At 41.9% G+C, this 14,488-nt stretch overlaps 1 protein-coding gene across 3 annotated transcripts in view; it reads right to left on the bottom strand.

Moving 5' to 3' along the window:
- XPO4 (exportin 4) overlaps window positions 1-14,488 on the bottom strand; it is a 65,265-nt gene that overhangs the window by 25,012 nt on the left and 25,765 nt on the right. For all 3 annotated transcript variants that reach the window (XM_088668288.1, XM_035115093.3, XM_088668287.1), the window contains exons 5-9: window positions 7,034-7,150; window positions 5,971-6,124; window positions 3,681-3,793; window positions 1,148-1,305; window positions 791-965 (exon numbers count right to left, since the gene is read on the bottom strand). In XM_088668288.1, coding sequence (XP_088524414.1) covers window positions 791-965; window positions 1,148-1,305; window positions 3,681-3,793; window positions 5,971-6,124; window positions 7,034-7,150 — 717 coding nt within the window. The remainder of the gene's footprint in view (window positions 1-790; window positions 966-1,147; window positions 1,306-3,680; window positions 3,794-5,970; window positions 6,125-7,033; window positions 7,151-14,488) is intronic.

The following is a 14,488-nucleotide window of genomic DNA, read 5'->3' as shown; positions in this document are numbered from 1 at the left end:
CCCAGGAGGGAAGAATGGTGTGAAGTTCATGGGATGTGAAAAGAGGTCCTGTCATATCAGTTGGGTATCCTTCACAAGGATAGTTAAAAAAGAGTCACGACAGTTATTCATTTCCATGCTTCAGGCACAGTATTGGTGCTCAAGCTGTACTTTCCTGTAGGTGTGTCAAACTACACACAAAAACATGAAGCGTATGGGAGGGAGACGTTTATCTGCTTAGGCTTTACTGAGCTTCCTTTTCAACTACCGGTTCGTAAAAGGCACAGCAGTGAACAAAGCTGTTCATGTAACAAAAGTGTCCAATTCAATCCTGCTGTTCCCAATAAAAGGTAATGATCTCATGGATGGGCATTAAAGGGATAATTTAACAAGAACTAGATTTGGTATGGTGTCATGGCAAGAAAAACAACCCAAAGCAGCCTCGTTTGTTCACTCTGTGGTTCCCATTTCCCCACGTTAAAAGTATTTTTTTTAATTTAAAAAACAACAACTCTCAAGCAAAATTCAAAAGCTGCTATACTGAGGCAGGTACCTAACAAACGATTTGAAAATGTGAATTCACTGCTAAAGTGCCAAGTTTTGAACTAGTACTAACTTCTCGCCTAATACTGTCTCAAAAAATGCTCTCCAATTACCCCGTTTGCACACAAAACACAAAAAGTACACTAACGCAACTCATTAGAACTATTACAAATATTAGGGTGGGAGTGGAGGATGCATGGCAAGCTCAGCATTAACATGAAACTAAAAACCAGAGCAAGCCTTTAGGAATTCAAAAATCTGTACTCACCACTTCTTCCAAGGCAGCACTTCTCCCAAAAGAGCAAGTGAGGTGTGTGAGGCAGTTAACGAACGAAGAAAAAAGTTCATTTGGAATGGCTGTTAATATATTGCGAGGAAATACAGTGATCAAGTTGCTAATTATACTTGATATTCCCACTGCTTCAGAGTCCTCTATCTCGATTCTGTTAAGACAAAACATTATTATTTTTTTAAGAGAAAAGAGTAACTAACTCTACCGGCAAAGTCAAATCAAGACCCACTGTCAAGAATCTTTTAAGTATTCCACGCCACTGTTCAAGCTGCAAATAACTACAGGAAGCAAGTCCCTCCCTCCTCAATTCTAGGAAGCAAACCTATTACATACCCATTGATAGTGTTGAGCAATCCCTCAATGAAGTGAGCTAAGTAATCAACTTGAGAACTTTCGTCTGGAAACACTGGCCCGTGGAGAGAGGCTAGCTGAGCTAGGCACTGCAGCGAGTCTTGTGCCATATCTGTGTCTTCTCTAATTTTTCGATGCACCTTTTTGGAAGCAAGAGGGTTAACACCACATGAGAGGCGGGGGTAGGAAATTAGACATTCTTCTACCATAGTCACATGGCTCGCAATCCTAAAGAGCACATTGCAAGTCCATGCACACCCAACCCACGCTCAGAGCTAGCTTTCTCTACTGAATTTGAAATCAAGAGTCTTATTATTTCTAGGCACTTAAACCTTCCAAGCTGCCCTCCTCAATATGCCAACTTCATAAGCCATATTTAATTAGTCCAAGGCAATGTTTCGCTGGGACCTACCTACATGTTGAACTGTCTATGCATGTTGAGACTTAGAGAGAAACAGATGCCAGCCAGTCAGACATGCTGCTACTTCTAAAAACAGCAATAATGACAGCCATCTGTATTATGCTAACTATGCCTGGGCTACAGTGTCTTGCTAAAGTTAGTCGACAAGTTCAATCAAGATTATATAGATGCTTCTTTAGCAGAGGTAAACACAGAACCCGCAAGAAACCAAATATATTTTGCTTGCAGCAAAATGTTTTGATTCCGTTTTGATCCCCTCGTTTCTGCGAGCAGGATCATGCCACTCTTCCTCAGGAGGTCTTCAGTGAGAAGAAATCATCTCAACAAAGTGAGCATCCATTTATTGACTGAATTTTTATGACAAAATAAGGATGTCAAGGGAACTAACTTTACATAAATTCTTGGATGCAAATTAGAGCAGCCAGAATCCGACGTCAAGAAATAGTCATCCATTAAGAAATATAATACTAGTAATTGAAATCTATGGATATAAATTAAATGAATGCCCACCTCAAAGTACTAAAAAAGTTTAGAAGCGATGAAAAATTAGAGTTCTCTTCGATCAAAGGAAGACACTGAATTTTTAATATAATGAGATTCACTGTAGTGCTATGTTTTCTAGTTTAATCAAAGCTCCTACTGAAACACAAGCGTGGCAAATAAACACTGCAAATCAGGAATTAACCAGCGCAGCAGAGATTCTGCTTTTTAGATACTTAGTAAGCCATAAAAAAGCTAATAAATGTGTTAGTTACCATTTCATTTGTATGAATTTGATATCTAAAACAAATCTAAGTGTGTCTGGTAGAAAGAGTGATATAATTTGAAAAGAAGTTCTTTTACCAATAAAAGTGAGCCTTTGAGCCAGAGACCTCATAATAGAGAATTACATTAGAAAGGGTTAACCTGTAAACTCAAAAACTATTTGCTTGTGGAGGTTCCCAGCTGACAGTAGCAACTGTCTGGGTTGTCTAGACAGCTGTTCGCATTGTGTGCAGCTGTTAAATGGTCTGCCAGCAAGTTTTTCACCTTTTTGAAAATGCTTGAGCAAGATAAAAAAACTCACAAGTAACTATGTACACACAACAGCTAAAATTGTCAAGCAAATTAATACACTATATAAAATATTTACTAAACGCTATTTGACATCTAGACAAGAGTTTTAAATATTTCTTAGCTTTGAAACCAATACCCGCACATTCCAGCAGTACACAATTTTATTCCTGGAGATAGACCTAAACTGGTTTCTTCCATGTATTTTTTTTCAGGATGGTAATCTATATTCTTAAAGCGTTGTCCTTTTCTCCATTAATGTACAATGATTTGGAGCCTTTAGGTAACCAATGCTGCAATCCTACAGCTATCCATTTGGGAGGAAAAGCACCAATGAACATGTCTAGATGGCTGCAGATTTCCTGAACAGAGTGCTCAAGGCACCAAAGACTGCCTCACATGCAATGCCATGATTTCTTATATGGTAGTAAGATCTATATAGAAGACGTACATGTGCACTGTTCACATGCGGCAAACATGCAAGACAAAATAGACGCATGTGTCCCTGGTTGCTTATGACAGCGACGCACCATCTTTCCTGCACGGGAACACCATCAAAGTAGGAAGTTGCCTACATGGGAAAACAGCCTTTAAGCTGCATTAAGTTCTGCTATACCAAATGAGAATAGGGCCTTCCGAGACAGCAGGCAAGGATTTGTCTGCTTTTTATAATCGACTGGGAATTTTTAATTAAGTGTCATTATTAGGGAATTGACTAACTTCACACTGCAATACCACTTCTTAGGTCTGAATGACACCCAGATTAAACACTATTAAAATTCATTGAAAACTTAAATAAAGTGCCTTCGTTTCTGTTCACCAAGCAAGATCTTAAAGCAACAATATCAGCGTGCAACTAGGCGCACATAGGCAGAATTTTCGTTAACCACTAACAAACAAACCAACAAAAACAGTGTGACCTTTAGAAATATAACTGTTTGGGAAGTAAGAGAATTTCATCTATGCAACCCTCACCTGAATTCAGAGAAGGGAACACCAGCGTCTTTCCTATTAAGCTAGCAACAGCAGAATGGGACTTACCGTAAAGAAAAGCTCCATAACTCTGCTATCCAGGAGGGTCTCACGCCAGGACTCTGTTGGCTTTAGCATCACATTTTGTGAGGATTCAAACATAGCTATATAATGTCTGCCTAGTTATCGGGTGTCAAGGTCAACAACAACATTCCGACTTGGCTTTAAAGAAAGAGAGAGAGAAAAAGAATCCCAGATACAACAGGTCCCATTCAGAAAGAATGCAATGGAAACAAGCTTTAAGCCCCTTCACATACACAGCATAATTCATGCATGAGGGCAAGGAATAAAAGGTATTAAGGACTGGGGAAAAAGAATGCCCTAGGAATGCCAGATAACAGTTTGATCACAATGACGAGACATTCCATAGCGGCACAATCACTTTAATAATCATCCCGTTGTGACAGGAGAAAGGGAAACAAAAATGATACCCACACTTGGCAGGTATGCAAAGTCGAGCAAAATATTTTTCTTAAACCATTCTGAGATGTTATTAGCTGGCTTTATCACAAACCTAAAACTAGCCCTTTGAAATGTGTTGATCCTGATCTTTATAACAGTCTAACAGGCTTCACAGAATTAAACGGGAGTTCATCTTCAAGCTATGCAGAAGAACAAATGAAAATTCTAACATATACAGGACTGGGGCAGAGCCAGGTAGGTAGGTAGGTAGGTAGGTAGGTAGGTAGGAAGAAAGAAAGAAAGAAAGAAAGAAAGAAAGAAAGAAAGAAAGAAAGAAAGAAAGAAAGAAAGAAAGAAAGAAAGAACTACCACTAATTTCAGTGGGTCTTATTCCCAAGTAAATGAGCTATGGATTTCTGAATCAAGGGACATCCAATGAGTTCTATGGGGCTAGAGCAGGCATCCCCAAACTTCGGCCCTCCAGATGTTTTGGACTACAGTTCCCATCATCCCTGACAACTGATCCTGTTGGCTAGGGATCATGGGTGTTGTAGGCCAAAACATCTGGAGGGCCGCAGTTTGGGGACGCCTGGGCTAGAGCATCAAAATGGGGGACAGTCCTCTAAAATAAACACAGCTGAACAACCCTATCACAGAGAACTATTACAAAATATTATGAGATTTATTTTGGCAATAAAAATATACATGTAATAAAGATGTGAACATTTTCACTCAATGTTAAGCCAAAGTTATAACAAACTATGAATGTTTAAGATATCTGCCACGTTATCCGATTTATTGTGTGGTTCAATTTATCGTATTTTGTCAAGAACAGAAAAATATTCCATTCATTTTAAAGTTCCACACATAAAGCATTGGTCTGAAGGGCTAAACCGCTTAACACATATTTCTTCCTAAAGATGCATTGCCCAGCTTTTGGAGCCCCCCCCCCCAAAAAAGATGCATAGTTGGTTAATTTCAAAACTGGAGTGGTAAATTACATTGCACATCATTCACCACCCTATCAAACAACTGGTAGGCTTTTTTGGAAGGGGTGTGTGCTGAAAATTGGAAAAAAGCAACTCCAAAGGAACCATTTCAGTGCTGTCAGAATGCAATGCCTCTCGACAATTATTTGATTCAAATAAAAACCATTTGCAATAAGGGTAAGCCTTAATGTAATTCAAGAGGGTGCACACTTGTTTTTAAAGATAAATATATGAAAGATTTTTCACAACATATTAAGTATGTATTATTATTATTACAAAGTGTAAATGCAGCAGTTGCTATGATCAGAACAGCGGGTCTTGTCTTCTGTATGGGCCCTTTGGCCTCCAGCACCTCCCCCCTCCTTTTTTAACCTCTTATTTTTAACTTTGCTTAGCGGCGGAGGTGGGGCGTGCTGCAAAGTGCAATGTCAGTAGGACCCCAGCCTCCTGCCATCTTAATTTGCCCAGAGGCAGATTTCTGTCATAGGCCTGTGCCCCAAAGTCTTTTAAGAACCTAGCAACGCCCATGTAAATAAATAAAAACAACCAGATAAATACAAAAATATAAATAGCGGCTTCAGCATAAGTATATCTCTAACTGTATAAACACATATATTAATAAACCCTCGATTCGGTATCCTCTTGACCCGGGAATCTAATTCCAGCTCCTATCTAGCTCCAGTTTTGTTGTGCTGCTAATTGTTGTCTTTCTGCAGATCCTTAGTCAAATATTTTGATGCCTTTGCAACAGCGAACTAGGAGTGATTAGCAAAGAATGCAGCAACATAGCAAACGTAGCAGCCCGTTGGGAATAAAATTAGAATTCTGAAGCTTACATTTCCTCAAGACTGTTTGTCAAGATCAGGTGATTATTTCCCACATGTAATAAATGATCTTCAAAAGGATATAATTTGGAGGGAGAAAATTCCAGCTTAAGACCTGATTGGCTAGTGCAAGGTATCGCTGAAAGACTGAAGACATCTGAGCATTAAGGTTTTCACGCCGGCTGAATTCCTGTAGTACCTCTACTGTGAGCATGAATATCTGTCGGAGGTCGTCTTCCTGTGCAGGGACAAGCAAAAACGTTTTAATTTCTTTGGTTAAAATAATAAGCTATCGGGATTTTTAAAATAAATAAAAAGACCTGCTCCTTAGTGTGTGTTCTATGCAATCTGAAGATTGCCTTGTACCAAGTCAGATCACTGGTATATCTAGGGCAGGGGTGCTAACTGGATTCTAGATTGGCTGCCAGTGAGAAGACCTTTAACCAACCTTACCTGGAAATGCTAAGCAGTGGCGTGCAATCAGTAGACTAGGGGAACTAGGCTATACCCCTCCGATGGAGTGCAAGAACCTTCCCGCCACCTTCCCCAAGCCCACCACTGATGCCAAGAACTGAAGTGCATGCAAAGCACTCAGCTATGGTCCAAGTTAACAGACAGCTCTTTTCAGATGACAGGTGATCTAATGCAATGGGTGTGTGTGAAGAGGCTCATGGAGATAAGTCTTATCTATTACCTACAAGCTCATCTACTGCGCTTATACATATTGTACAGTGGTACCTCGGTTTATGAACACAATTGGTTCCAGAAGTCTGTTCATAAACTGAAGCGTTCATAAACTGAAGCGAACTTTCCCATTGAAAGTAATGGAAAGTGGATTAATCCGTTTCAGACGGGTCCGTGGAGTACTCAACCTGAAGCGTACTTAACCCGAAGCATGGGTGTAATTGGTTTCGGAAGTCTGTTCATAAACTGAAGCATTCATAAACTGACGCGAACTTTCCCATTGAAAGTAGTGGAAAGCGAATTAATCTGTTCCAGATGGGTCCGCGGCGTTCGTAAACCGAAAATTCATAAACCGAGGTTCCACTGTACTCTGTTTACTTTTGTGTAAGTGAAATAGAAATATAGAAAATTGGAATGAAGGAAATCTCTAAGAAGAAATATGAATCATGCATCCTTTGTTTACCTGAAATATTCGCTTGCAGTTGCCGTGGAACTCCATGCTTAGCCCAATGTTGCTGGTTTTACTTGAACTTGAGAACTCGCTCAGCAGCGCCGTTAAAATGGAGCAGGCCAGTGTTTGCTGCAAGGATACAGAAGAATTATTATTATTACTAAATTAAGTGTATGATGAAGTAAACCTCAACAATATCTTAACACATCTGTTATATTACTTATTTTAAGAAAACCAGCGTTAGAAACTCAGATATATAAGCTAGGGGCCAAAAGGCTCCTTAAACCAAGGTTACAGTCGCCGAAATGGAATGTCTAGTTGCCACTTTGAGGCAACACGGCTCTAAAGTCTTATTTTCCAAATGATGGACTGATTGTGATTGATTCTCAGTTCAGGTGACAACCTTGGGCTAGGTTAAGAGCTCTGAGAACTTAAAAGAAGAAAAGTCACTTGATCCAGGGACAGTCCACACATATATATTTGCCTATTCCTACTCTTTTTTGTAATGGTGACTGCTTCTGCTCAGGCTTCCCACCCTCCAGGTGAGCAGTTTAAGGAAGCCCCGGTTGCCCTTCCAGTTCATGCGAGCCAGAGTGGTATGGGGGCTTGCTCAGTAGGGCTGGGTGATGTATCTCGGTTGCTTCTTCATCCCCTAAGGTGAGGAGGAAGCAGCAGCTGAGATACATTCCATACATTGTGATATATCAATCATATATATCCCAGCCCTACTGAAAACATTGGAAAGTCAGGCAATAAATACATAGTTATATGGTCCAAGTCACTTACAGGGGGCCACCAATGTGGCACCCAGGACACTAGTGAAAAAAATTCAGTATTTTTAAAAGATGAACATACCACACTTACCTACCCACCATAAAGCAGCTAGAATAGTTTTAAAAGATCCAAATAGTTTTAAAGGTCTAAAAACAATTAAAAATGAACACTGAAGGCAGCTGGGAAAGCTTGTCAAAACAAAAATGTCTTCTTTTAGTTCTGGAAAGGACAGGTAGTGGGTGCCATATCTCAACAGGGGTGCAGTTCCACAGAACTGCGGCAGCTACACAGAAAGTCCTGCTACAAGTTACTATAGAGCGGGCTTCTGCCATTTTTGGGGTTTTAAGGAGAAACTGTCTTGCAGAATACATTGACCTGGTGGGTATATAAGGGATAAGGTGATCTCTCAAGCAACCTGGTCCTGAGTTATAAAAGGCCTTCTATGTTATTAGCTTGAACTTGCCCTGGCAGCAGATTGGCAGCCAGTGCAAATCCTCCAAACAAGGTGTTATATTCTGGCAGTAGTTTCATAGAATCATAGAACTGTAGAGCTGGAAGGGACCCCGAGCTGCAGCCTCCAGACCGACTTCAACAGTAGACCCACATACAGGACATTGCAGTAATACAACCTTTAATTGAATCCAGCCTTAAGGGTTTATTCTGCATACAGTTTAGGAACATGATGTGAGAAGAGCCTGCTGGATCAGGCTAATGGCCCATCTAGTCCAGCATCCTGTTCTCACACAGGGGCCATCCAGATGCCTGTGGGAAACCCGGAAGCAGGACCTGAGCACGCCAGAACTCTCGCTTCTAGCGACTGGTATTCAGAAGCACATTGCCTCTGACCATGGAGGCAGAACATAGTTGTATACCACCCTCTATTTGAAAATTGGGGGTGGGGTGGGGATGCACAAAAAGAAAACAAGTCCAACAGCTGAGATTCCTAAATCAATACAGTGGTGCCTCGCTAGACGAACGCCCTGTAAGACAAATTTTTCGCTTAACGAAAGGATTTTTCGAGCGGAGGTTGCCTCGCTAGACGAATTCGTTTTACGAAAAATTCGTCTAGCGAATCGCGGTTTCCCATAGGAATGCATTGAAATTCAATTAATGCGTTCCTATGGGCATTTTTTTTAAAAAAAAAATTTCAATGCATTCCTATGGGATTCGCTAGACGAATTTTTCATTATAAGAATTGACCCATGGAATGAATTAAATTCGTCTAGCGAGGCACCACTGTAAATATGCAGAATCTGGCTTTATAGAACATTTCAGATACTTCTATACTCAAAAGAGCTACATACTGTCGTGGATCAGTCATAATCTTGCCAGGTTACAACACCTGGGGTTTAAAAGGTTTTTTTTGCGGGGGGGGGGGGGGAGTTACAAGTTGGACATATAAATTACACATGAGAATGTGGATAGAGAGAAGTTTCTCTCTCTCAAAAGGCTAGAACTTTAATGAAGCGGAGTGGCGGAAAATTCAGGAAACACAAGACCTTTTCACACAGCACACGATGGAACGATCACAATGCGTAGAGCTACCCATATAGGGGTTACCCATATAGACACCTTTAAAAGGGAATTAGACAAACTCATAGATCATAAGGTTATCACTAGACATGGTGGGTGTGTACTCCAAGACTAGGGGCAGCAACAGGAGGGCTGCTTCACTCATGCCCTGATAGTGGGCTTCATCCAGGAATCTGGTTAGCCACAGTGAAAAAAACACATGCTTGACTGGATGAGCCTTTGGTCTCACCCAGAAGAGCTCTTCTTATGTTCTTATTGCAAGGTTCCAAAGCCCCTCTAAAAGCTAGAAGCTTTAAATATTGCATGCTCATATTAGTAGTATTTCCATTTTCCAGACAAAGGTCTGTTGCTGTTTTATCTTGGTAGCTGAACAGGTCTTGACCAGGCCAGCACCCGGATAGGAAAACCCTACCTGTGTCAATGAATTCCTCTAAAATCTGTAGTAGTGAACTTTGTTCAGTTCACCACCAAAATTTCCAGATGCACTGAAGTTCATAGATCTTCCAGACTCCATTAAAGGTGTATACTCTTGTTCCAAATGGGTCAAGCTTTACGTTTAAGGCGAACTATCAAATACCAAATGGTGCCTTTTGGCGATAAGTGTCACAATACCTATTTCTGCAAGGGAGAGCGATTTATAGGTCCTCTATATCATACATGAAATGTCCCGTATTCTATTGTTTCGCTCTTCACAATGGTTGTGTGCACAATAGATATCTACAACTACTGGCTTTATTCCTAGACTATTTGGAGCCAAGGTGCCAAGGATGGACAGAGGAACAGGAATTGTTAAAGGGTCATGCATGCCGGCAAGTGTCCAGGGGTTAAACGGAAATATGCACACTACCTCTGAACACCCGAAAGATTAAAGTCGTGATGATACTATTTATGCGAGGTCACACAACAGCTGACAGTAGTGCCATCCACCCACCAACTGCGACATCTTTGTTCAGAAATGCCTCTGATGTCAGTACCTTGACCCCACAGAGAGCTAGTTATCTCAGCTAGTATACACAAAATTAACATTCTTCTTAGCTATATAAAATCCCAGACAATCCAAGAAGAAAAAGAGAGGAAAATATACTTTTAGATAAAATATGCATTTCAGTGGAAAGCTACAATACTGAGTTTGGACTCCACAGCCAAAACAAACAAGCCAAAAGCTTTGTTATTTTCTGAAAATCCTTTTTATTGTCTACTACTGCAGTACGTGCAGGTTATGGCTTTGGCCCATTCATACATTGTTCTGAATTCTGGTGTGCTTGCTTCCTGATAGTCCATTACAAAAACAAATTTCAACAAATTTAACTGCTGGACAGCAGGTCTCTATCCTTTCCTTATATCTTCATATACTGTACTTCAAACAACACCTGATGATTTCAGTCCTTTAATTTTTGTTAAGTCTCCATAGCAGTATTTTACATCACTATAACCAGGGGTCCCCAGACTACGGCCCCTGGGCCGGATGCGGCCCAATTAGCCTCCCAATCCGGCCCGCGACGACCCCCGCCGCCCGCTGCTGCCGCCCGCTCTTCCGGCGCGCGGCGCGGCGGCGATCTTCAAAATCGGCAAAAAATCGCCGAAAATCCTTTGTGCGCATGCGTATGGGCCTCTCCCAACCCAGAAGAGGTCATTTCCGATGCACTTCCGGGTCGGGGGAGGCCCATACGCATGCACACAAGCGATTTTCGGCGATTTTTTCCCGACCGTGTGCGTGTGTGCATGTGCACGGGCGTGCACTCCCCCGCCCTCCGGCCCCCTGCGCGCGCACTCCCCTGCTCTCCAGCCTGCCGCGCGGTCGGCGCGGCGGGCACCGGCCTGAAGCCCGGTAAGTCTGGGGACCCCTGACTATAACAGACCGATGCAGAGGTAATATTCCTGACCTACTAACCATGGTTAGCAGATCAGTGTGCTGTGAACTTACATGTTCTCTCCTTTCCCTCCCCAAATTCTCTCTTCCTTCTATGATTTGTTTTAACCATGTTGTGTAGCTTGGTCAGCACTGGCTCAAACAATGGTTAAAACTGGCTAGAGTTGCCTGCTAACCAAAGTTTGCAAATCCACCTCGAACCCTGGTTAAGAAGAAAGATCTAAAGTGTGTAACTGGAGACAGTACATTAGCTTCATACCAGTAAAGATTGCACCTCATGAAACTAGTTTGTCTCACCCACCAGAAATTTCATTAGTTCCACCACATGAACAAACTACATACCCAAACAATAACCCCATCTGACAAAATAAAATAGTTCTCTTGTTTGCAGAGTGAATTGTCTCTTAGAATAGCCTGGCACTTACCCCAGTTGGGCTTTACTACCAGGAATATACTTTATAAAAGTTTGCCATGCTTAAAAGAGACTTTCAGCTGCTCTAACAGAAGATCAATGAGAATGTGCTAAGAGAGATTAACTGGGCAATCAGACACCCAGTGGAAGAAAAGTGGTCCCAGACAATTATTATTGTTGTTTAAATTTAGGATCTAATGAACTCAGCAATGCTACTTTGCAATACACACACACACACTTTTATTATAGGAGAAATAGTATGAATTATTTCAGCATGCTGCCGTGCTCTTACCAAAAGTGTGACTCGTGCCTTCAAAAAAGAATGTCACTTAAACTGAATGATAAAGCCAGAATGAATGTTTGAAGGGATTTCACACTTGTGTCTGGGACTGTCAATGGCATACGCGCACCGTTTTATTTGAGACTGGTTAGGTTACAGAGGATGAAAGGGATAAGAGTTCAAAGACTGTTTAGGAAAATAGAGGGGAGAGAGCACACCTGTCCAAAACACAGAATCTGATCGGAGAATTAATTTCGGCAGCTAAAACTGTTGTGTCTCCATCAGACATGTGCATCCTAGTCAGCAGCAGGCGAAGAAGGATCACTTTGCTTTGACCAGTTGCTTTTGCTAGTGCTTCTCAAAACAGAAAACAGTAAAATCCCTTTGGAGAATGCCTGTGTATATGTGTGTTTTCCTCTTTATATCTAAAGCAAAGAGAGGGCCAAGAGGCTTCACAGTTGTGTTATCGCAGCATCTGAAGCTAATCCTGCCGTCTTAAATCATTTTCAGACACCGCCGAGATGATTTATAGGGTGGCTGTTCTTCTGAAATGCTTCTGTGAAATCCATATTGTCATTGTTAAGTGATGTCTAAGAACGCAGGAAGTATTTGATAATGCCACTCAAGAATTACTTGCAACTAATACAACGGGAGGAAGCAGACACGGTGAAACAAGGAAGCTCTGGAAGTAACATGGGCGTTCTGGAAGCAAACCGTTTCCTAGAACAGCAACTTCAACAAGTAGCTTTTTGCTTTAAGTCCTTGTCCTTATGCAACCTTCTTCAGATGAAAAAGTGGTAAATATAGATTCCCTTTTTCAGTCAATCCTGAATCATATGTACTGTTTAGATGTTCTGGGGTTAAATCCAGCTGCTACTCAAGTCAGTGAGAACCCTCACACACTTTGACGAAGCTGGAGCCAACGCTCTCTTTACTAGCTGGGTGTTGCATGGGTGCTTTTCAGAAAAGAAGCATCTCCCCAAGAAATCCTGCACACTGTGTAAATGTGACTCAAATTGCATTTCATTACAGCTGAATTATGCATTCAGTGATAATTTTTTTTAAAAAAAACATTAGTTAAGAGTTTGAGTTAGTGTGTCAACAAGTAGTTAACAATAGACCAAACAAAGAATCAACACACAAAATCAGGTTCATAAACTAGGGTGTATGTTGAAAACAAGAGGTAACTGGCTAACCGAAGATGCTTCTCCCCTTTCAGTAACGGGCATCATGTCTAGACAACCATTTCTCAGTTTAGGGTGCTCAGATATCATTGCCCAAATAATTCCAGTCCGCATCCTTACTGAATTTAGAATGATTCTTACATATGAAACTGTTTTTACTGCTGATGTTCTTATTTTAAGGCCATAGCTTTTTATTTATTTCCACTATATTACACTAGTCGTGAATGGAAATGAATAAAAGTGGTAACCATAGACCAGGCACCCCCAAACTTCGGCCCTCCAGTTTGGGACTACAATTCCCATCATCCCTGACCACTGGTCCTGTTAGCTAGGGATCATGGGAGTTGTAGGCCAAAACATCTGGAGGGCCGCAGTTTGGGGGTGCCTGCCATAGACAGTTAATCAGGCTAGCAAAGAAAAAAACCCCACTATAAACATTTGTGGCTTTATATAGGTTAGTGTAACATAGCAACAAAGCATTCACCTTTATTTTCTTTTTCTAGTATTTATTACTACATTGATATCTCACTTTCCGTTCGAGGAGGAGCTAAGAAGTGCTGGCTGGCCCAGGGTCATCCACTTAGCTTCATGGCTGAGTGGGGATTTCAATCTCGTCTCCTAGGCCCTAGCCCAGTACAGTACTCTAGTTGCTACAGTACACTGGCCTATCAATCAGCACCCACCAGCTCACCAGCTTCCCTCGCCTAAGGACCTAATTACACAAAACTGGTCCATTGACAGATTTCTGCATTTATCTTGTCTTGATAAGCAGCCGCTGGGAGAGATCATCAGGGGGTTTGGGGGTCATCAGTATGCGGATGATACCCAGCTCTACCTCTCCTTCAAATCAGAACCAGTGAAGGCGGTGAAGGTCCTGTGTGAGTGCCTGGAGGCGGTTGGAGGATGGATGGTGGCTAACAGATTGAGGTTGAATCCTGACAAGACAGAAGTACTGTTTGTGGGGGAGAGGAGGCGGGCAGGTGTGGAAGACTCCCTGGTCCTGAATGGGGTGTGCGCCTGAAGGACCAGGTGCACAGCCTGGGAGTTATTTTGGACTCACAGCTGTCCATGGAGGCGCAGGTCAATTCTGTGTCCAGGGCAGCTGTTTATCAGCTCTATCTGGTACGCAGGCTACCTGCTACCTGCCTGTGGACTGTCTTGCCAGAGTGGTGCATGCTTTACTTGTCTCTCGCTTGGACTACTGCAATGGGCTCTAAGTGGGTCTACCTTTGAAGGTGACCCGGAAACTACAACTAATACAGAATGCAGCAGCTAGACTGGTGACTGGGAGCGGCCGCCGAGACTACATAACACTGGTCTTGAAAGATCTACATTGGCTCCCAGTACGTTTCTGAGCACAATTCAAAGTGTTGGTGCTGACGTTTAAAGTCCTAAATGGCCTCGGTCCAGTATA

The sequence above is a fragment of the Zootoca vivipara genome, chromosome 4 (genome assembly GCF_965207765.1).
Source record: "Zootoca vivipara chromosome 4, rZooViv2.hap1.1, whole genome shotgun sequence".
NCBI classification, from domain to species: Eukaryota; Metazoa; Chordata; class Lepidosauria; order Squamata; family Lacertidae; genus Zootoca; species Zootoca vivipara.
Note: the sequence above shows the minus strand (reverse complement) of the source record. Positions and strands in the feature narration are given on the sequence as shown.